This window comes from Brienomyrus brachyistius, chromosome 19 (genome assembly GCF_023856365.1).
Source record: "Brienomyrus brachyistius isolate T26 chromosome 19, BBRACH_0.4, whole genome shotgun sequence".
NCBI lineage: Eukaryota > Metazoa > Chordata > Actinopteri > Osteoglossiformes > Mormyridae > Brienomyrus > Brienomyrus brachyistius.
The window spans coordinates 4,316,437-4,338,949 of NC_064551.1; the positions used below are offsets into that span (position 1 = coordinate 4,316,437).

At 44.7% G+C, this 22,513-nt stretch overlaps 5 protein-coding genes across 11 annotated transcripts in view; all 5 read right to left on the reverse strand.

Moving 5' to 3' along the window:
- LOC125714943 (trace amine-associated receptor 1-like) overlaps window positions 1-12,277 on the reverse strand; it is an 88,303-nt gene extending 76,026 nt beyond the window's left edge. For 3 of the 5 annotated variants that reach the window (XM_048986079.1, XM_048986082.1, XM_048986081.1), the window contains exons 1-2: window positions 6,437-6,560; window positions 5,437-6,026 (exon numbers count right to left, since the gene is read on the reverse strand). In XM_048986079.1, the coding sequence (XP_048842036.1) occupies window positions 5,437-5,996 (560 nt within the window). In that variant the 5' untranslated portion in view covers window positions 5,997-6,026; window positions 6,437-6,560. Of the gene's footprint in view, window positions 1-5,414; window positions 6,027-6,436; window positions 6,561-12,158 lie in introns of those variants that run through there. The other 2 variants (XM_048986078.1, XM_048986080.1) reach the window with 2 other exon arrangements.
- Window positions 1-13,213, reverse strand: part of LOC125714945 (trace amine-associated receptor 1-like) — an 89,185-nt gene extending 75,972 nt beyond the window's left edge. Inside the window, exon 1 of one of the 2 annotated variants that reach the window (XM_048986100.1) lies at window positions 12,613-13,213. The gene's annotated coding sequence lies outside the window, so the exon portion shown is untranslated. Of the gene's footprint in view, window positions 1-6,530; window positions 6,550-12,612 lie in introns of those variants that run through there. The other variant, XM_048986105.1, reaches the window with a different exon arrangement.
- Window positions 1-22,513, reverse strand: part of LOC125714940 (trace amine-associated receptor 1-like) — a 96,658-nt gene that overhangs the window by 31,500 nt on the left and 42,645 nt on the right. The gene's annotated exons all lie outside the window — the stretch shown is intronic.
- The window catches only part of LOC125714946 (trace amine-associated receptor 1-like), a 62,437-nt gene continuing 49,621 nt past the window's right edge, over window positions 9,698-22,513 (reverse strand). Inside the window, exons 3-4 of the mRNA XM_048986110.1 lie at window positions 22,242-22,263; window positions 9,698-11,182 (exon numbers count right to left, since the gene is read on the reverse strand). Coding sequence (XP_048842067.1) covers window positions 10,769-11,182; window positions 22,242-22,263 — 436 coding nt within the window. The 3' untranslated portion in view covers window positions 9,698-10,768. The remainder of the gene's footprint in view (window positions 11,183-22,241; window positions 22,264-22,513) is intronic.
- The window catches only part of LOC125714941 (trace amine-associated receptor 1-like), a 67,435-nt gene continuing 66,622 nt past the window's right edge, over window positions 21,701-22,513 (reverse strand). For both annotated transcript variants that reach the window (XM_048986075.1, XM_048986063.1), the window contains exon 3: window positions 21,701-21,807. The gene's annotated coding sequence lies outside the window, so the exon portion shown is untranslated. The remainder of the gene's footprint in view (window positions 21,808-22,513) is intronic.

The window sequence follows — 22,513 nt, forward strand, 5'->3', positions numbered from 1 at the left end:
CATCAGTGCCTGACCTCACAAATGCTCTCCTAGTAGAATGGTGAAAACTTCCCATAAGCAGACTCCTAATCCTTGTGAACAGCCTTCGCAGTAGAGTTGAAGCTGTTATATCTGCATAGGGTGAGCCAACTCCATATTAAAGCCTATGTATTAAGAATGGGATGTCATTAAAGTTCATGTGTGAGTAAAGGCAGGTGTCCCAATTCTGAGGGGCCACATAGCAAGTTGAGTCTGAACCAGATCCGGATAAATAGTTGTTCAGAAATCGCCACAGATCCATACACTGGATCTGCTCTGACACGTACGTGTTTGAGAGTCAAAAGTTAAATTCAGATCAGAGACAAATGGGACTGGTGAGTGGCTCACTGGGCTAAGTCGCTGTGCTTTTGATTGGAAAGTTGAGGTTGGTGGTTCAAGCCCGCCCTCAGCTGGGTGGTTGCCGGGCAGACCCTTGAAAGCACTGACTGGCCCTGTGGCGTGTGGTGGTGTGTGTGGAGTGTGTGTGAGAGAGAGAGATCGCACCGCAGGATCAGTCAGTGTGATCGAGGGCCTGACCTGTAACTATTCTGCTGAGGGCGGGCTCGATCACAAGCACAGAGGATTAGCCACCCACCAGTCCATTTTTCCAAAAAATTTTTTTGACAAAAAAAAAAGAACACCCTGTGAATATCTGGCCAAGGTTGGACTTGAACCAACAACCTTCTGATCACAGATACAGAGGCATAGCCTGCAGCGCCACTTGCCATCCCTGGAGATATATTCTGTATTTCGTATATATGTCTTTTTTTTCCCTAGCTTTCCAAATAAAGGGGTTCACACACATGTAGCACCTGTCTCTATGTGTTAGAAATAAGGCCCTTGCTCTGTGATTATTCTGCCAAGGCTGGGCTTGAACCAGCGACCTTCGGATCACAGATACAGAGGCTTAGCCTGCAGCACCACTCGCCACCCCAGGGGGCGTGGCCTGAATATCGTATATATGTTTTTTTTTTTTTCCCTATCTTGCCAAACAAAGGATTCACACACATGTAGCACCTCTCTCTATGTGTTAGAGTTAAGGCCCTTGCTCTGTGATTATTCTGCCAAGGCTGGGCTTGAACCAGCGACCTTCGGATCACAGATACAGAGGCTTAGCCTGCAGCACCACTCGCCACCCCAGGGGGCGTGGCCTGAATATCGTATATATGTTTTTTTTTTTTTTTCCCTATCTTGCCAAACAAAGGATTCACACACATGTAGCACCTCTCTCTATGTGTTAGAGTTAAGGCCCTTGCTCTGTGATTATTCTGCCAAGGCTGGGCTTGAACCTGCGACTTTCTGATCACAGATACAGAGGCTTAGCCTGCAGCACCATTCGCCACCCCAGGGGGCGTGGCCTGAATATCGTATATATGTTTTTTTTTTTTTTCCCTATCTTGCCAAACAAAGGATTCACACATATGTAGCACCTGTCTCTGTGTGTTAGTGTTTAGGCCCTTGCTCTAGGGTCGGCCCTGTGACTATTCTGCCAAGGCTGACCTTGAACTAGCGATCTTTTTGATCGTCGTGCCACCATCCATCCTCTGACCAGCTGCCATTAAGGGTGGCAGGGTGACATGACGCAAAAGCAAAGACTACCCTGTCCGAGGCTTGAACCCAGGACCTCATGCATGGTCGCTCAGCACATCGCACCACCATCCGTCCTCCGACAAAGCACCCCTAAGGGTTCATGATAATGATCTGCCCGGCGACGTGAGGCAAAAACAGATACTACTTTGCCTGAGGCTTGAACCACCGACCTCCTGATCACAGATACAAAGGCTTAGCCTGCAGCGCCACTCGCCACCCCAGGGTGCATAGCCTGTATTTCGTATATATGGTTTTTTTTCTTGACAAATAAATAATTAAATCCTCTGTATTAAGAATGGGACGCCATTTAAGTTCAGTTGTGTGTAAAGGCAGGTGTCACAATACTTTTGGCAATATAGCGTATGTTCTATCTTCTCCTGGTAACTGCCTCTGTCACCCAAGCTGGTTATATCAGTGGTGACGGGTGGCTAAATACACTGAGTGTGTAAGAAGGTTATAATATCATTGTTGAATATTAATGTCAATATTAAGGTTGTTGTCACGATCGCCACGATCGCTGGGTGAGAGAGCGGGCGATCGCTCGGGCAGGCAACGAGCAGGAAGCAGGAAGCAGGAAGCAGGCAAAAGACGGGAAAACGGGGATTTATTAGTGAGACGGGGCGAAGGAAACATTAGACACTGACTCACATCAATGATAGACAAGGGAAACAGGTAAGACCAGGACTTAAATAGGACGGGACTAATCAAAGTAAGTGGACAAAGCTGGAGACGATCAGGGAAGCACACGTGGGTAATCAGGGGGTGTGGCACACACGAGGAGCGGACGAGCCGGGCATGACAGTTGTAAAATTACAATACAAAATTTATCTAAATAAAACTGAAAATGTGTTTTTAATTACAAGACTAGTAATGTGTTATATCAAAGTTACTTGTTTCATAATTTAATTTAAAGTAAAAAGCAGATACCTTCTCTACCTCTGTGGAGCAGCCACCTCTGTTATAAACGCTATTTTCACAAGTCCCTGATGTCAAAACCAACTTGATGTCATTGAGTAAATAATACTGTATAGGAGCAGAGATTAATCGCCATGACAACCAGGAATCTCCAGCCCAGGTCCACAGGTGCGACTCATTTCGGCTCACAGTATATATTTGTCTGATAAAGAAATCACAGGATGACACTGGTTTGCTGGAGGCTGCTGTTATCTCACACCCAGAGGTGTACATAGGAATTCTGGGCCCCAATCTTATGTATATATATTTATGTGTTCAAGGGTCCCTGTAAAGTACTGGGACCCCTAAATCTGCTAGGGTAACAGGGACCCTACAACACCCCGCTCACACCTCCAAGGTTGGGGTTCGAATCTGTGCCTTATGCTGACTGGGACAGACTGCAGGCCAACTTCGACCCTGCCCTGGATCAACATTCAGAGGGGCATGGATCAAATATCAAACTTATTTAATCTTTAATAACAAGATTTGCATAGATTTAACCACAGAACTGATTCCCATGTGCTTAGGTGCTGCAGGAATTAGCTTTTTTTTAAAAATAATTTTACATTTCTATACTAAGCAGGTTATCTCTATTTTTCAGAATTTCTCATAAATTATCCTTACCATCTAGTTGATATTTTACAAAACACTGAATGAGAATCAGTTGGATTATTTACTGCATATTAATTGAATGACTAATCACTTTCAAAATTATAAAAATAAAGCTTTAACTGTACGCTGTTCAATGCTTTGGCAAATCTTACCTTAGCCCTGTAGGAGAACCCTGTCACACTAGAGGAGGCTCTGTAATATATACTCATGGTTTGGCAAAAACATATTACCCATCATGCCATCCAGCACTGTCTGGGGCCTCACTGGCTTTAATTAACCAATGAACACAAAAGGCCACAAAAGGAGGCCCCACCCAATAATGATAAGTTATTGTGGTTTAAAACCAGGAGTTTCAGTGTCATTGTCCAGCGCCTGTATGTCATTATTCACTGATACTGACTGTGTACTGAGCAAATGGTTTTGGATAATAGATGTATGAATAGATGGATGTTCTTGTGATCTGTGGAAAGTATGTTCAGTTTACAGCCAGTATAGCTTCAGAATAACAGGCAGTGTGTCATGGGGAGGATGTACAGAATCAGTCCGGGTGTGAATGTGTCACCAACCAAAGTCTAATGGAGAACTTCTGCATGGTTGGCGTAAGATGTTGGCATCTGCTTTGGGAAACTCCACATGAGATGCAGATGTTCCTGCTCAGACGCAGCTTATTCACTATTTACCAGGTTTAGTAGGTGTGTCTGAGCAGGGAAATCAGCAAACTAAGTTGCAAACTGGCCTTTCAGGACTGGAATTGGGGAAGCCTGTGCTATATTGTATCCCTCATTCAATAACTAATTGAAACTGTGTAGAACCCCCATGTGAGAAGTGCCTATAAATGTTGGGGTGATAGTGTAGAGGGCACTAAAATCTGAAGTGAAAATCCTAGTGATGCCAACGAAGCTTCCTGAGGCCTTTGCTGTGTTTTTGGTCGCAGTAGATGGTTTGCTTTGGGGTCATGCTTTGAGATCTTTTTTGATCAGAGATGACAATCTAGTGGAGTTTGAAAATACTGCAATTTATTCATGACACTTTCTTTGGCCATTACTAGAAAACATGTTTCTGACAGTCATGTGAAGTTTATTTCATCTTTCTTGCTTCTATTGCAACCATACTTTGTGTCAGTAGGTGGTGCTATTATCATTGTGTATGTTTACACACAATGCTAAACTTCCACTGGGAAGGGAATCATAGATGAAAGGCTATGATGGTGTAGATTTCTATGGCCTAGTTAACCCAGATACAGCCTCTAAAGCTGTTATGCTGTATGATGTTAAACATCGAATAGCAGCATTATTTTTTAACCAGATTATCGAGGTGGCAGTTTCAGGTCCAGAAAGTAAACATCCAGACCATGATTTTTCTTCAACTAACCATATGAGTTTCTGTTTCCTGTCCTCTGTTAACTTTGAGCTATTTTTACTCCTATTTATAATGAAGGGTTGCACCTCTCGAATGTTTCAGTGCTTTGGGGCAACTACTGCATTTTCATGCAAAATATGAAAATGACACTGAATTTAAATGTCACCATTCAATCAACCATTTTTCACTCACATTTTCTTACTGACAATTTTGAATAATCAAAGTGAATAGGAGAGGAAAATGGTGAAAATCAGTTTGAATCAGGAGCCAATGTCCAGAATATATTATATAAAAGTTATATAGCAGTGTTGCGTGCCCCAACGTTAAAGTCAGATAGTCAGTAATGATAATTACAGACACAGGAGTCAGTATCAGAGGAGCATCGATGTGAGAAATGAGGAGAAAAGACAGAAACCTCAGTCACACTGTACATTTACCAGCATTTAACCTGGACCCTCCATAGTAACATTAATCAAAACTGTTTAATATTTTACTAAAAGCTTTTCTCAGTGACTCCCTAAACCATTTAAATAAGAACGAATAAATAATGGGATTCATTACTGAATTTAAATAGTAAATCCAAACAAGAATGTCATACAAGTACGGTGTGGAGAAACCAGTGACTGGGTCTATTATTATGTATATAAAACAGGGCGACCAGCAGGACAGGAACACAGCAGTAACTATGCCCAGTGTCCTGGTGGATTTTTGGTCCATCTTAGACAGAATGATTCTGGTCTTTTCACGGTGCCTGTTAGTTAGAATTGTGACCTGAATTGAACGGGCTTGTTTATGTGCAATAACTAGGATTTTCAGGTAGAGGCCAAGCATAAATAACCCTGGGATGAAGAAAAAAAAAGGGAAGATAATATGCTTGACACCTTGTCTACTATCACAGCACACCTTCCCTCACAGTTAAACTGTGTGAGGTAAACATCCTGAATTATCAAGCTGTTTAGCTCCATCCCAAAGCCAATGAGGGTGGAAAGAACCCAGCAGGTCAGGATCATGTACTTTGCAACACGAGTTGTGATCAAAGCGTGATACAGCAGAGGCCGAGAAACAGCAACATATCGCTCAATAGAAATCAAATAAAGCATAAAGATGGATGCTACGCTAAGTAAAGTATCTATACTGGAGTGTATCTTACAGAACCAGTCACCCAAATACCAGCAGGTTTCCAGGGAGCGTATCAGGCTAGGCGGCATGACCACTGCCCCCAGGAGGAAGTCGCTGACAGCCAGGGAGAGGATGAGGTAATTGGTGGGAGTGTGCAGCTGTTTGGAGTGGGATATAGTAATGATGACGAGGAGATTTCCCAGCACGGTGAGGAGTACGGTGGCCCCTAACAGAACATACAAAGAGGCTCGTATTGTGGTTGGATAAACGTGCTTTAGGCAGGAAGCGTTTGAGGATTCGAAGCAGTAGTGCACATTATCAGTCTCAGAATGGTTGTTTTTCATTGTTTTATGATCCAAAAATTGCTTTATAACCTGCACAGAAAAAAATAGAATGTGATTTTAATTTGAACATTCATATAAGTATTGCATTAGAAATTAACTTTTTATACATTTATAATACACATACATCACATACATCAGATTTTCCTCAGAAGTACTGCAATAACCTGCCATTTGTAATTACATGTCTCATTACAGATGTACAAATTGACAAACACATATTTGACCCATAAAAAATACAATATCTATTTAAATACATGGTGTATGGTGTGATACAAAAAGATAAATTGAAATATGAAGCGATTCTATTCAGGTACAACACAATTTAATCGAGCTCTGATTGGATACAATTTTGATCCACTAAAGATGTTTTGAAGCACTGTAAAGCCACCTGAGACTCTGGGTCCCTGAGGCTGTTAGGTTAAATGGTGTCTCTGAATTACCTGCAGTGTGTGTGAGTGTATGTGCCCTGCGATGGACTGGCTTCCCGTCGGGGGTGTACCCCAAACTGCGGTTCACTGCTCTGGCAAATCTTACCTTGGCCCTGTACGGGAACCCTGCCACACTGGAGGAGGCTCCTTATATATACTCATGGTTTGGCAAAAACATATTACCCATCATGCCATGCGGCACTCTCTGGGACAGTGGCTTTCCTCATTGGCTTTAATTAACCAATGAAAACATCAGATGTCCAAACACACTTCACCTCTGAGTTCTTGCATGTATTTGAAAGATAGTATTGTCCTGAATCCACAGTGCATCTGACTGTCTTTTAGCTGATGTAATGACTGTTCCACAAGACAGTGGACATACATGCAAAAATAAATACATTGTGACTGTCTGCTGATGTTGGCTGTGTATAAATGAAGTGTGTAAGGAAAATGGCTGGAGGAATGTATGAATGTTTTATAATAAATTGGAGTCTGTATATGGACGACATGGTATCTTCACCCTTTTAGCTGAGAGGGTTCAAATCCTGCTCGGTATATGTGGAGTTTGCATGTTCTCCAGTCCTCCAGTCTTTGCCCGCAGGTTCTTGCCTGTAGTGTCTATCTGTCCTGTGATGGACTGGCATCTCATACTGGGTCCTCCCTGCCTCGTACCCTGTGCTTCCTGGCATAAGTCCCAGGCCCACTTAGACCCTGAGGGATGGAAGATAGATCTAATCCAGTAACTGTATGGATTACATTGCCCTTTGTGGTGGGTTACTATTAATGGGTTATTAATAGAACACCGTTACTTAAACTGCCATGCTACAGTTTTAGTGTAGCCAAGTGTCTGCCTAAGCCCATGTGGTGCCCTAGGCAAGCTTAGGTCTCAGAAGATGGAGCCCTAGGCAAGCTTAGGTCTCAGAAGATGGAGCCCTAAGTGGGCTTTGGCTTCAGTTTGTTTTACAAGACTGAGTATAGCAGAAGATCAAAGATTGAGTGTTTACGGAGTTTTAAACAGCTGGGTCTGGTGTTCGATGTACCACAGGACAATTGAAACGTAATGAACTTTTAATTTACTGGGTTTGGAAAATGCAACTGAAACACTGGTCATTATAGTGTTTGAGGTTTCACGCCTGTATATGCGCAGCCTGGTGGCCAACCTTCACTAATTACACATTTCATCTTTAAGAGCAGAGTGCGAAGGTTGAGTTAGCAGAGCAAACCCAGATTGTATCCAAAATACATAAACCACAGCCAGCCAACTCACTGCAGGATTAAATGCACCCTTCTGATCCCACCAAATCTGTTTGCTTGGAGCTCAGATATTCATGGTTGGGCTGTTATAGCCGAGCCTTTGGTTAGTCCTGTTCATGCCAAATGTTGATGTCAATGGTGGCAGCAGCGCAAATCTTTGGCTGTGGACAATGTGAAACATGAGTCCACCTTCACTGTCTGTTGCACATCTGGGAGAGTCACGACGTGGAGAAGCTCCGAAGAGGCCTAGCACCCGGACTGCTGCGTACCCAGCGTGCAGACGGGGGTGGATCAGTGATGGTTTGGGCTGCAAAATCATGGCCCTGCCAAGGCCCGCTACGTGTTCTAGATGGACGCATCACTGCCAAGAACCGCCAATCCATCGTGGAGGACCATGTTCCCCCAATGGTTCAAACATTGTACCCTGAAGGTGGTGCCATGTATTGGGATCATAAAGCACCAACACACACAGCAAGGCCGGTGACAGAGTGGATTTATGAACATGAAAGTGAAGCTGAACATCTCCCATTGCCTGTACAGTCACCAGATCTCAATATTATTGAGCCACTTTGGGGTGTTTTGGAGGAGCGAGTCAGGAAACGTTATACTCCGCCATCATCACATACTGACCTGGCCACTGTTCTGCAAGAGGAACGGCTCAGAATCCCTCTGGCCACTATGCAGGACTTGTATCTGTCATTCCCAAGATGAGCTGATGCTTTATTGGCCACAAAAGGAGGCCCCACCTGTCATGCCCGGCTCGTCCGCTCCTCGTGTGTGCCACGCCCCCTGATTACCCACGTGTACTACCCTGATCGTCTCCTGCTGTGTTCGCTTCCTTTGATTAGTCTTTGTGTATTTAAGTCCTGGTCTGACCTGTTCCCCTTGTCCGTCATTGATGTCAGTCAGTGTCCGATGTATCCTGGTCCCTGTCTCCCAATTAAACCCCGTTTGTCCCTTACTTTGCCTGCTTGCCTGTTCCTGCTCGCTCGCCTGTCTGCACGCTCACCCAGCGATCGCGAGCGCCCGTGACACCACCCCATAATGATAAGTTATTGTGGTTTAACACCAGGGGTTTCAGTGTCATTGTCCAGCGCCTGTACGTTATTATTCACTGATACTGACTGTGTACTGAGCAAATGGTTTTAAATAATAGATTTATGAATAGATGGATGTTCTTGCGATCTATGGAAAGTATGTTCAGTTTACAGCCAGTATAGCTTCAGAATAACAGGCAGTGTGTCATGGGGAGGATGTACAGAATCAGTCCGGGTGTGAATGTGTCACCAACCAAAGTCTAATGGAGAACTTCTGCATGGTTGGCGTAAGATGTTGGCATCTGCTTTGGGAAACTCCACATGAGCTGCAGATGTTCCTGCTCAGACGCAGCTTATTCACTATTTACCAGGTTTAGTAGGTGTGTCTGAGTAGGGAAATCAGCAAACTAAGTTGCAAACTGGCCTTTCAGGACTGGAATTGGGGAAGCCTGTGCTATATTGTATCCCTCATTCAATAACTAATTGAAACTGTGTAGAACCCCCATGTGAGAAGTGTCTATAAATGTTGGGGTGATAGTGTAGAGGGCACTAAAATCTGAAGTGAAAATCCTAGTGATGCCAACGAAGCTTCCTGAGGCCTTTGCTGTGTTTTTGGTCGCAGTAGATGGTTTGCTTTGGGTTCATGCTTTGAGATCTTTTTTGATCAGAGACGACAATCTAGTGGAGTTTGAAAATACAGCAATTTATTCATGAAACTTCCTTTGGCCATTACTAGAAAACATGTTTCTGACAGTCATGTGAAGTTTATTTCATCTTCCTTGCTTCTATTGCAACCATACTTTGTGTCAGTAGGTGGTGCTATTATCATTGTGTATGTTTACACACAACGCTAAACTTCCACTGGGAAGGGAATCATAGATGAAAGGCTATGATGGTGTAGATTTCTATGGCCTAGTTAACCCAGATACAACCTCTAAAGCTGTTATGCTGTATGATGCTAAACATCAAATAGCAGCCTCAATTTGTTGAAGCAGTTTATTGAATCATTTACAATTTGTTAAGGTTGTTTAATGCAGATGTTCATGTTTCAGGCCATCTTTGAATATAAAGATCCCTGCTCCTGATTCAGGGTTCGGCTGTACAGCTGGCAGTGTCTGTAGCAATGGGCACGAGTCTGTAGCAATTGGCACGAGGCACGGAACAACCCAGGATGGGGGGCCAGCCCATCGCAGGGCACATTCACACAACATTCACTCACACATGCACACTTACGGGCAATTTAGTAACTCCAATTAGCCTCAGCATGTTTTTGGACTGTGGGGGGAAACCGGAGTACCCGGAGGAAACCCCACGACAACATGGAGAGAACATGCAAACTCCACACACATGTAACCCAGGCGGAGACTCGAACCCGGGTCCCAGAGGTGTGAGGCAGCAGTGCTAACCACTGCACCACCATGCCACCCCACGTACATAATATCCATCCATCCATCCATTTTCCAAACCGCTTATCCTATTGGGTCGCGGGGTGTCCGGAGCCTATCCCGGAAGCAATGGGCACGAGGCAGGGAACAACCCAGGATGGGGGGCCAGCCCATCGCAGGGCACACTCACACACCATTCACTCACACATGCACACCTATGGGCAATTTTAGCGACTCCAATTAGCCTCAGCATGTTTTTGGACTGTGGGGGGAAACCGGAGTACCCGGAGGAAACCCCACGACGACATGGGGAGAACATGCAAACTCCACACACATGTGACCCAGGCAGAGACTCGAACCCGGGTCCCAGAGGTGTGAGGCAACAGTGCTAACCACTGCACCACCATGCCGTCCCCACGTACATAATATATTATATATAATTTATACAACAGTGTTTCGTTTGTAATAAACAACAATTATTACAAACTTCTCCATCTTTGCTTATGACCTAACATTAAAGGCAGATAGCCAGTGTAGATAATTACCAGATTTAGGAGTCAGTATCAGAGGTGTGATAACATTGATGTGGTAAATGAGACAATAATACACAGAAACCTCAGTCACACTATACATTGACCATCATTTCACCTGTATCCTCAATAATAAAATTAATAAAAACTGTTAAATATTTTCCTAAAAGCTTTTCTCAGCGACTCCCTAAACCATTTAAATAAGAATGAATAAATTATGGGATTCATTGCTGAATTTAAATAGTAAATCCAAATAAGAATGTCATACAGGTACAGAGTGGATAAACCAGTGACTGGATCTATTATTATGCATATAAAACCAGGCGACCAGCAGGACAGGAACACAGCAGTAACTATGCCCAGTGTCCTGGTGGATTTTTGCTCCATCTTAGACAGAATGATTCTGGTCTTTTCCCGCTTCTCAGCCGTAAGAATTGAGATCTGAATTGAATGGGCTTGTTTATGTGCAATAACTAGGATTTTCAGGTAGAGGCCAAGCATAAATAACCCTGGGATGAAGAAAACAAAAAGGGAAGATAATATGCTTGACACCTTGTCTACTATCACAGCACACCTTCCCTCACAGTTTAATTCTGTGAGGTAAACATCCTGAATTGTCAAGCTGTTTAGCTCCATCCCAAAGCCAATAAGGGCGGAAAGAACCCAGCAAGTCAGGATCATGTACTTTGCAACACGAGTTGTGATCAAAGCGTGATACAACAGAGGCTGAGAAACAGCAACGTATCGCTCAACAGAAATCAAATAAAGCATAAAAATTGATGCTATGCTAAGTGAAAAATCTATACTGGAGTGGATCTTACAGAACCAGTCACCCAAATACCAGCAGGTTTCCAGGGAGCGTATCAGGCTAGGCGGCATGACCACTGCCCCCAGGAGGAAGTCGCTGACAGCCAGGGAGAGGATGAGGTAATTGGTGGGAGTGTGCAGCTGTTTGGAGTGGGATATAGTAACGATGACGAGGAGATTTCCCAGCACAGTGAGGAGTACGGTGGCCCCTAACAGAACATACAAAGGGGCTCGTATTGTGGTTGGATAAACAAGCTTAAGGCAGGAAGCATTTGAGGATTCGAAGCAGTAGTGTACATTATCAGTCTCAGAATGGTTGTTTTTCATTGTTTTATGTTCCAAAAACAGCTTTATAACCTGCACAGAAAAAAAATAGAATGTGATTTTAATTTGAACATTCATATAAGTATTGCATTAGAAATTAACTTTTTATACATTTATAATACACATACATCACATACATCAGATTTTCCTCAGAAGTACTGCAATAACCTGCCATTTGTAATTACATGTCTCATTATAGATGTACAAATTGACAAACACATATTTGATAAGATAAGATAAATTGAAATATGAAGCGATTCTATTCAGGTACAACACAATTTAATCGAGCTCTGATTGGATACAATTTTGATCCACTAAAGATGTTTTGAAGCACTGTAAAGCCACCTGAGACTCTGGGTCCCTGAGGCTGTTAGGCTAAATGGTGTCTCTGAATTACCTGTAGTGTGTGTGAGTGTATGTGCCCTGCGATGGACTGGCTTCCCGTCGGGGGGGTACCCCAGCCATGTGCCTTATGCTGCCTGGGAAAGACTGCAGGCCAACTTCAACCCTGCCCTGGATCAGCATTTAGTGGGGCATGGATCAAATATGATAAAAATATTAAATTAATCTGTAATAAAAAGGTTTACATGCACAAAACTACATACTTGACTCTCAGGTGCTTAGGCATTGCAAGAATGAGCTAATTACTAATTCTATATTTTTATAATAAAACGGTTTGGCATTTATTTTTGACACTTTATTCTTTTAAGATGTTCTTATTATTTAGTTCATATTGTACAAGTTTGTGAATAAGGAAAAGTGGGATCTTTAACAACTTAATATCTACACACTTTTAAATCTGTAAAATAAACCTATAATTGTAAGTTGCTCTATGTTCTGGCAAATCTTACCTTAGTGAGCCGCCCTGTAGAGAAACCCTGTCACACTGGAGGAGGCTCTGTAATATATACTCACGGTTTGGCAGAAACATATTACCCATCATGCCATGCGGCACTCTCTGGGACCGTGGCTTTCCTCACTGGCTTTAATTAACCAATGAAAACATCAGATGGCCAAAAAGTTGCACTTTGCCACTGAGGTCTTGTATGTATTTTAGACCTGCTATTATGTTAAATCCACATTGCATTTGACAGTGTTTTAGCTGATGATGACTGTTGTAAGACACATACCAGAGGCCAGTGGAAATGTGATATACTTGCACCTTATAAGTATTAATTACTGATTGTGACTGTCTGCCGATTGTGACTGTGTACTGATTAAGTGATCCAGGAAAATGGATTGATGAATATATGAATGTTTTGGTAATTATAATAAGTTTAAGTCTGCGTATGAATAGCATGGTATCTTCACACTTCTAGCTAAGAGTTCAAGTTCTGCTGCGTGTCTGCATGTTCTAGCAGTGCAGGTCGTCATCGACTTACGACTGCTCCACGTTACCAGATGCAAATTTGTGGCCAAGACTGTGCTGCAGCTGTTGCCCAGTGAGAGTGTATGACAGTTTCCACCCCAACTGCTGGGAGTAATGAATTGAGAAATGCTTGCAAAAAACACTAAACAATAACTTATAGACCAAATAATTATATTGTATAGTACACTATGCATAATTTGATTTTTGCATAAAAAGTTAAGGGCTGACTTACCACCAAATTAACTTAGAACCGGTCACAGTCTTAAGTCGACTGGTATTTACATAGTAAATGTATTTTTCGGAGTTTCCTCAGAGTACTCTGGTCTTCATCCGCTGATTTTTGCCTGTGGTGTCTGTCTGTCCTGCATCCCATACTGGGTCCTCCCTGCCTTGTACCCTGTGCTTCCTGGCATAGGTCCCAGGCCCACTGAGACCCTGAGAAATGGAAGATAGGTCAATGTAATCCGTACATTTCCTGGATTTGGTCAGTGTGGTGGGTTACTATTAATGGGTTAATAGGACACCGTTACTTAAACTGCCATGATACTGTATATTATTAGTGCAATCAGTGCCAGTCAAAGCCCATGTGGTGCCCTACAGTAGGTAACCTTAGGCCTCAGTACACGGTGCCCTCGGTGGACTTAGGCATCAGCAGATGGTGCCCTGGGCAGCCTTTGGCTTCAGTACACGGTGCCCTGGGCATTTTGCTCTGCTTATGTGGAGTTTGCATGTGTTCTCTGTATTTGCGTAATGAACTTTTCACTTGCAGGACAATAAAAGTGAAACACCTTCCAGTATAGTGTTTGAGGTTTTACGCCTGTATATGCGCAGCCTGGTGGCCAACCTTCACTAATTACACATTCCATCTTTAAGAGCAGAGTGTGAAGGTTGAAGTAGTAGAGCAAACCCAGATTGTATCCAAAATACATAAACCACAGCCACCCAACTCACTGCAGAATTAAATGCACCCTTCTGATCCCATCAAAACTGTTTGTCGGGAGCTTAACAGGGTCAGTATTCATGGTTGGGCTGCTACAGTAAAGCCAACCCTTTGGTTAGTCCTGTTCATGCCAAACGTTGGTTTCAATGCAGCACAAATCTTGATTATTACTTGATTTTTAGATTTAATTATTACTCAAGGAGTTTAAGCTCATCCTGTACCTGTCTGTCCATTGAATATGTCCTTCTCCGACCATTTTCTAATCACCTTTGTGATTGAGCTTCACCAATGCCAGATCCCTCGCCAACCAAACTGATGAACTGAGGCTGCAGGTGGCAACAAATAACATCGTCATGAACAGTTGCGTTCTGTTGATCGTGGAATCCCGGCTTCGCTCATTGATATCGGACTCTGCTATCTAGCTGACAGGCTACACGCCACAGCACCATGATAGGACCAGTTACTCCGGTAAGAGCGGGGATGTAAATAACAACTGGTGTACAAACACAGTGACTGCTCCACGAACTTGGAGTATGTGAGTGTCAGATACAGACCCATATATCTTCCAAGAGAGTTTGCTGTGGTCATGATCACCACTGTTCACATAGCACCGGATGCTACAAGAGGAGGATAGATGAACATCTGGACGGCAGCAATGACAGGCAGGTGTGGATGGGTTTCCAGTGTATAACCAACTACAGGACCAGTTCCGGAGCTGTGGGAGGTGGTTTATCATTGGGCAAAGGAACTGAACCACTACTTTGCCCAGTTTGAGGTGGAACCACCAGAGGCAGCTAGACCTCATCCAGAAACCAACAACAATCTTCAGGGTGGAGAAGCATGAGGTGGGCGCATGTTGTGAGCTGTCAACCCACTTAAGGCAGCTGGACCTGACTTCATCTCAGGACACGTGCTGAAGGACTGTGAGGACCAACTGGGCAGACTCTTCACCAGGATATTCAACCAGACCTTGTACCAGGCCACTATGCCACCCTGCCTGAAGTCCTCCATCATAGTCTTAAGTTCAGGCCAGTTCCACTGACCCCTGTGGTGATGAAGTGCTTCAAGAAACTCATCAGGAACCACATCATCTCTTTCATTCCTCCCATGTTTAATCCGTACCAGTTTGCCTACAGTGCAAATAGGTCTAAAGAGGATGGTGTGGCCACTGCTCTCCATGTTGTTCTGTCCCACCTGGAGATGCAGGGGAGCTACACACGGCTGCTCTTCATAGACTTCAGCCCTGATTTTAATATCATCCTTCCTCATACACTGGTGACCAAACACTCCACCTGCCTTTGGATCAAGGACTTCCTGAGTGACCGCACAAGAGGGTTAGAGTGTGCCCCCACTTCTCCACACCCATTATCAATTTAAGTCTTTGTAATAGAATAGAATGACCAACCATATCAAAAGCTACACTATGGTCCAGAAGCATTATCAACGGGGACAAGGGAGGACCAGACCTGGGGAACTAGCTGAGCTAGTGAAGAAGGCACAAAAGAGACTCTACTTTCTGATGAACAACATCCCTGAGAAACTGCTAGTGTCCTCCTACCGCTGCACAGTAGAGAACATCCTGGCCTACTGTCTCTGTTCATAGTTCTCCAGCTGCACAGTAGCACAGGAAAGAGCTCCACAGGGTCATAGAGGTCGGTCAGCGGATAGTCGACTGTTGTCTCCCCTCACTTGAAGAAGTACATAGTTCCCATTATCTCAGGAACATCAACAAAATTCTTACCCATTCCATCTCCAGCATCATTTAAACATTTGACTTTTAAACTGTTTGGTCCTGAACCGCTAGTTCATATTTTGGACTTGGTATGTTCCATTGGCCTGAATGTTATACATCTTTCTGGTATTGACCTAAATGCTTCTGATCAGCTAGCTGTCACCTTCAACATTGATATTCCTATACCTATTTAGAAAAAATCACATAAAATAACCTTTCGTAAATCTGAAATATGTCTGTCCCTCTACTGTCTGAAAAATTCACATTGCTAATGTCCAAATCTAAAGCTTACTCTCTGCACCGCTGAAAACTAGGCTTGTGTCTTTTACAAACTCTGCCCCCTGGTACAATACTGAGCTCTGTCAGATGAACTCCAAATGACGACAACTGGAAAGACTGTTCTGCCTGACTCACCTGTTCCTGACCTGCTTGTCCCAGCGCCGGCCACATCGTCCAGCAAGGCTCTGGTCTCAGTGGCTGCTGTGTCACTGCCCTCTGAAGCTGCTTCTCTGCCCGAGGCCCCTGCTGCTGTGGCTGCTGCTCTGCCCGAGGCTCCTCCTGCTGTGGCTGCTGCTGCACCGCCCGAGGCGCCACCTCTGCTTCCTGCTGCAGCCTCGCCTCAGCCCAACCCTGAGGCGCCTGCTCCGCCCGAGGTCCTAACACCGCCTTAACCTGTCCCTGATTTGCCCGTCCCTGATGCTCTGCCCAAGGCTCCTGCTATGGCATCGCCTCTGCCCACTGCACCGCCCGAGGCTCCTGCTATGCCTCCGCCTCCCGCACTGCCTGAGGTGCTATCTTCGCTTCCTGCTCAGCTCCCCGTGGCTCCTGCTATGGTCCCTGGGGCTCCAGACCCAGCAGCTTTGGTTGCACCGCCCAATGTCCCTGCACCGCTGCCGCTGCCCACAGTTTCTGGCCCAGCACCTCGCTCCAAGGTCCCTGCTCTGGCACCCGTGGTCCCTGCGCCAGAGGTCCCTGCTCCAGGGCCCGAGGTCCCCATGCAAGAAGTTCCTGCTTTGGAACCAGTCCCTGTGCTGCCAGTCCCAGCGGCCGATGCGCCGCCTTGCGAGGGCCTAGTCCTGGCGGCTGATGCGCCGCCTTGCTAGGGCCCAGTCCCAGCAGCCGATGCACCACCCTGCGACACTCCGGTCCCAGTCCTGGCGGTTCCCACGGCGGAGGTCCAGACCCCGTGGCCCCAGTTCGGGCAGCTGACATTCTGTCTCCCCTAGTCCCTGCTCCACCAGCCTCAGTCTCCCTGGTCTCTGATTCCTCTGCGGCAAATCCTTTGGCCCCAGCCCCTGTCCCCGTGGAGGTCCCTGATGGCCTGACCACCACTCATCTGTCCTTAATCAAGCTGGAAGAGGAGCTTGAGTGGGACCTCTCAGGGATCACCCTGACCACAACCTGGTCACCCCAGCCAGCGCCAGCGTATCACAGCGGATCTCGGCTGGGTTCCTGCCTCCCGGTCTCCCGTAAAGGGAGGGGTTGATTCCCTGGCACGCCTTTGCCCTCCCAGACTCCAGCTCGGCAGGTGCCCCCGACCTCACCTGTGGCGTCTTGTCGGCCAGCAGTAGCCCAGTCTCTGATGCCTCGTCGGTCAGATGCCTCTGATGCCTCGTCATGGCTGCACCCCCGCCTGCCTTGGCTACAGTTCCCTCTTCTTCTCCGCCAATGTCCCCTTCAGCTCCCTCCTCACCACCAGCCCTTTTACCTGCCCCATCACCTTCCTCCTCGTCTCCTATAGCCCCGGCTTCAGTCTCACGGTAACCTGCATTAGAGGTCTGCGCAGGACTGATTTTTCATCCCGCTCCCACACACTCCCGCAAGTTTCTGTCCTGCTCCCGCCCGCTCCCGCAGAAATGTGTAGTATTTCGACCCGCTCTCACCCGCATCTGTTCTGGTTTATTCCGCTCCCGCCTACTGAATCCCGCAAAGAAGGCTGGTGGAGTATAGGGTGAGCCAAAAATACCGTCCGCTGGACCTGTTTGCTTTTGGTGACCCTACCAGGGGCATAAAGCCCCGGAGAACTTAGTTCCTGGGATCACTGGAACATGCAAACACCTTGACTCCAGCTACGATAAGGTATCAGCTTCAGGAGAGGTATTATTATTATTATTATTATTATTATTATTAATAAAACTTTTTATCACTAAATGCTTAGAAAGCCGAGGTTCTGTTGTTTTGTGGCAGGTCTGCAAATAGGAATTTTTTAATCTCCGCACTTCACTCCAAGGGGCTGAACTTTTCCCTCAGCAGCTCAGCTCGTAACCTAGGTGTCATCTTAGATAAAACCCTCTCATTTAAATCCCATGTAAATGCAGTATCGAAGGCATGCTTCTTACAGCTATGCCAAATCACCAAACTCCGACGATTTCTTACTATTCAAGACACAGAGAACTTGGTACATGCCTTTGTATACAGTAGGACAGACTACTGCAATGCTCTGCTATCTGGGAGCAGACACTGCACATGAAATACCTTGCAGCGTATTCAAAACGCAGCAGCTCGAATTGTCACCAGGAGCAGGAAGTTTGACCACATAACCCCTGTTCTTAGTTCCCCGCATTGGCTTCCTGTTAGGTTTAGAGCTGACTTCAAGATTCTCCTACTTACATATACGGCTCTTAATGGTCTAGCTCCTGCCTACCTGACAAAATTACTTCAAGTTTACAAGCCACGTCGTCCACTCAGAATACAGAACACAGGCTTCCTTGTCGTTCCATATATAAATAAAGGGAGAGTGGGCTGCAAAGCATTTTGCTACAGGGCCCCTATATTGTGGTTTACCCACCTATGTTCGGGATGCAGATTCGGTCTCAGTCTTCACTTTAATTATGGCAGCTGCTTTACAAGTCATTTGTATCTACTAGAACCCTCATGTGAGAAGTGTCTATAAATGTTGGGGTGATAGTGTAGAGGGCACTAAAATCTGAAGTGAAAATCCTAGTGATGCCAACGAAGCTTCCTGAGGCCTTTGCTGTGTTTTTGAGCGCAGTAGATGGTTTGATTTGGGTTCATGCTTTGAGATCTTTTTTGATCAGAGACGACAATCTAGTGGAGTTTGAAAATACAGCAATTTATTCATGACACTTTCTTTGGCCATTACTAGAAAACATGTTTCTGACAGTCATGTGAAGTTTATTTCATCTTTCTTGCTTCTATTGCAACCATACTTTGTGTCAGTAGGTGGTGCTATTATCATTGTGTATGTTTACACACAACGCTAAACTTCCACTGGGAAGGGAATCATAGATGAAAGGCTATGATGGTGTAGATTTCTATGGCCTAGTTAACCCAGATACAGCCTGTAAAGCTTTTATGCTGTATGATGTTAAACATCGAATAGCAGCATCATTTTGTTGAACCAGTGTATTGAATCATTTACAATTTGTTAAGGTTGTTTAATGCAGATTACATGTTTCAGGCCATCTTTGAATATAAAGATCCCTGTTCCTGATTCAGGGTTCGGCTGTACAGCTTGCAGTGTCTGTAGCAGTCTGTCAGTGTAAGGGTTCACCATTCTGCCCTCCTGTTTCTACTGTAGCTTTCAAACAATTCTGCTTTCTCTGCTCTGCAGGCAGGGACGGATTACGGACCGGGCCAGCGGGGCCGCTGCCCAGGGGCCCTTGGGGTGCAGGGGGCCCGTGGGGCCCCTAGCCCAAAACAATTTGCAACGCTTATCAACAATGTATTTTCGTTTGTCTATTTTAGAGGGCCTACATTCTTTGATCCTCTGCCTACAAGGGCCCCTGACCCTATAGGTAGGGCGTTTGGCTGCCAAGGGCCCTTGAATTGTGGTGGTTGTGGTGGTGGTGATGGGGGGGGCCCTCGCGAACGTTTTGCCCAGGGGCCCACACAACCCATAATCCGTACCTGTCTGCAGGTACAAGCATCAGTACATCAGCAGCCAGCTGGTCTTGGTCCCTCACAGGTTATTATCCTGTAAACATCAAATGAGTTTCTGTTGTCTGTCCTCTGTTAACTTTGAGCGATTTTTACTCTGATTTATAATGAAGGGTTGTACCTCTCGAATGTTTCGGTGCTTTGGGGCAACTACTGTATTTTCATGCAAAATATGAAAATGACACTGAATTTAAATGTCACCATTCAATCACCATTTTTCACTCACATTTTCTTACTGACAATTTTGAAGAATCAAAGTAAACAGGAGAGAAAAACGGTGAAAATCAGTTTGAATCAGGAGCCAATGTGGAGGATATATTATATATATATACACTGAACAAAAATATAAACGCAACACTCTTGTTTCTGCTCCCATTTTTCATGAGATGGACTTAAAGACCTACAATTCATTCCAGATACACAATATTACCATTTCTCTCAAACATTTCTCACAAATCAGTCTAAATGTGTGATAGTGAGCACTTCTGCTTTGCTGAGATAATCCATCCCACCTCACAGGTGTGCCACATCAAGATGCTGATCTGACATCATGGGTAGTGCACAGGTGTACCTTATACTGCCCACAATAAAAGGCCACCCTGGAATGTGCAGTTTTGTCTCACAGCAAAATGCCACAGATGCCACAAGCATTGAGGGAGCGTGCAATTGGCATGCTGACAGCAGGAATGTCAACCAGATCTGTTGCTCGTGCATTGAATGTTCATTTCTCAACCATAAGCCGTCTCCAAAGGCGTTTCAGAGAATATGGCAGTACATCCAACCGGCCTCACAACCGCAGACCACGTGTAACCACACCAGCCCAGGACCTCCACATCCAGCAGGTTCACCTCCAAGATCGTCTGAGACCAGCCACTCAGACAGATAATGCACGGCCCCATGTTGCAAGGATCTGTACACAGTTCTTGGAAGCTGAAAATGTCCCAGTTCTTGCATGGCCAGCATACTCACCGGACATGTCACCCGTTGAGCATGTTTGGGATGTGCTTGACCGGCGTATACGACAGCGTGTACCAGTTCCCACTAATATCCAACAACTTCGCACAGCCATTGAAGAGGAGTGGACCAACATTCCACAGGCCACAATTGACAATCTGATAAACTCTATGCGAAGAAGATGTGTTGCATTGCATGAGGCAAATGGTGGTCACACCAGATACTAACCGGTTCTGAGTCCCCAGACCCCCAATAAAGCAAAAAACTGCACATTCCAGGGTGGCCTTTTATTGTGGGCAGTATAAGGTACACCTGTGCACTACCCATGATGTCAGATCAGCATCTTGATGTGGCACACCTGTGAGGTGGGATGGATTATCTCAGCAAAGCAGAAGTGCTCACTATCACACATTTAGACTGATTTGTGAGAAATGTTTGAGAGAAATGGTAATATTGTGTATCTGGAATGAATTGTAGGTCTTTAAGTCCATCTCATGAAAAATGGGAGCAGAAACAAGAGTGTTGCGTTTATATTTTTGTTCAGTATATAATTTATATAGCAGTCCAGGCATTAATTGCAGATAGCCAGTATTGATACAGTAACTAACAGATTTAGGAGTCAGTATCAGAGGTGTGGTAACATTGATGTGTGAGATGAGAAAAAACTGTGACATAAACCAGAAGATATTCAGCAGTATTTCACCTGGACTCTTAAATTGTAGTGATGTATCTGTCTAATGCTTGGGGGCTGTGGGGCAACTCTATTAACGTATAACCTGAAAATGGCACGGAATATAAATGTCACAATTCAAACACAGTTTTGCACCCACATTTTATTACTGACAAGTTTAAAGAACCACAGTGAACGGGAGAGAAAAATGGTTCAAAATAAGTTTGAATTAGAGGTAAAGTATGTAGTACAGCATATATAAGTTATGAAGTGGTGTTAATTTTGGAAAAAGAGAAAAAACAGTATTTATTATAAACCGCTCCATCTGTGCTATTTCCTGACATTGAAGGCAGACAGTCAGTGATGATAATTACAGATACAGGATACAGGAGTCAGTATCAGAGGAGCAGTAACATCGATGTGGGAAATGAGGAGAAAAGACAGAAACCTCAGTCACACTGTACATTTACCAGCATTTAACCTGGACCCTCGATAGTAACATTAATCAAAACTGTTTAATATTTTACTAAAGGCTTTTCTCAGTGACTCCCTAAACCATTTAAATAAGAATGAATAAATGATGGGATTCATTCCTGAATTTAAATAGCAAATCCAAAGAAGAATCTCATACAGGTACGGTGTGGATGAACCAGTGACTGGGTCTATTATTATGTATATAAAAGAGGGCGACCAGCAGGACAGGAACACAGCAGTAACTATGCCCAGTGTCCTGGTGGATTTTTGCTCCATCTTAGACAGAACGATTGTGGTCTTTTCCCGCTTCTCAGCAATAAGAATGGTGACCTGAATTGAACGGGCTTGTTTATGTGCAATAACTAGAATTTTCAGGTAGAGGCCAAGCATAAATAACCCTGGGATGAAGAAAAGAAAAAGGGAAGATAATATGCCTGACACCTTGTCTAGTATCACAGCACACCTTCCCTCACAGTTAAACTGTGTGAGGTAAACATCCTGAATTATCAAGCTGTTTAGCTCCATCCCAAAGCCAATAAGGGCGGAAAGAACCCAGCAGGTCAGGATCATGTACTTTGCAACACGAGTTGTAATCAAAGTGTGATACAGCAGAGGCTGAGAAACAGCAACGTATCGCTCAACAGAAATCAAATAAAGCATAAAAATTGATGCTCCGGTGAGTGAAAAATCTATACTGGAGTGTACCTTACAGA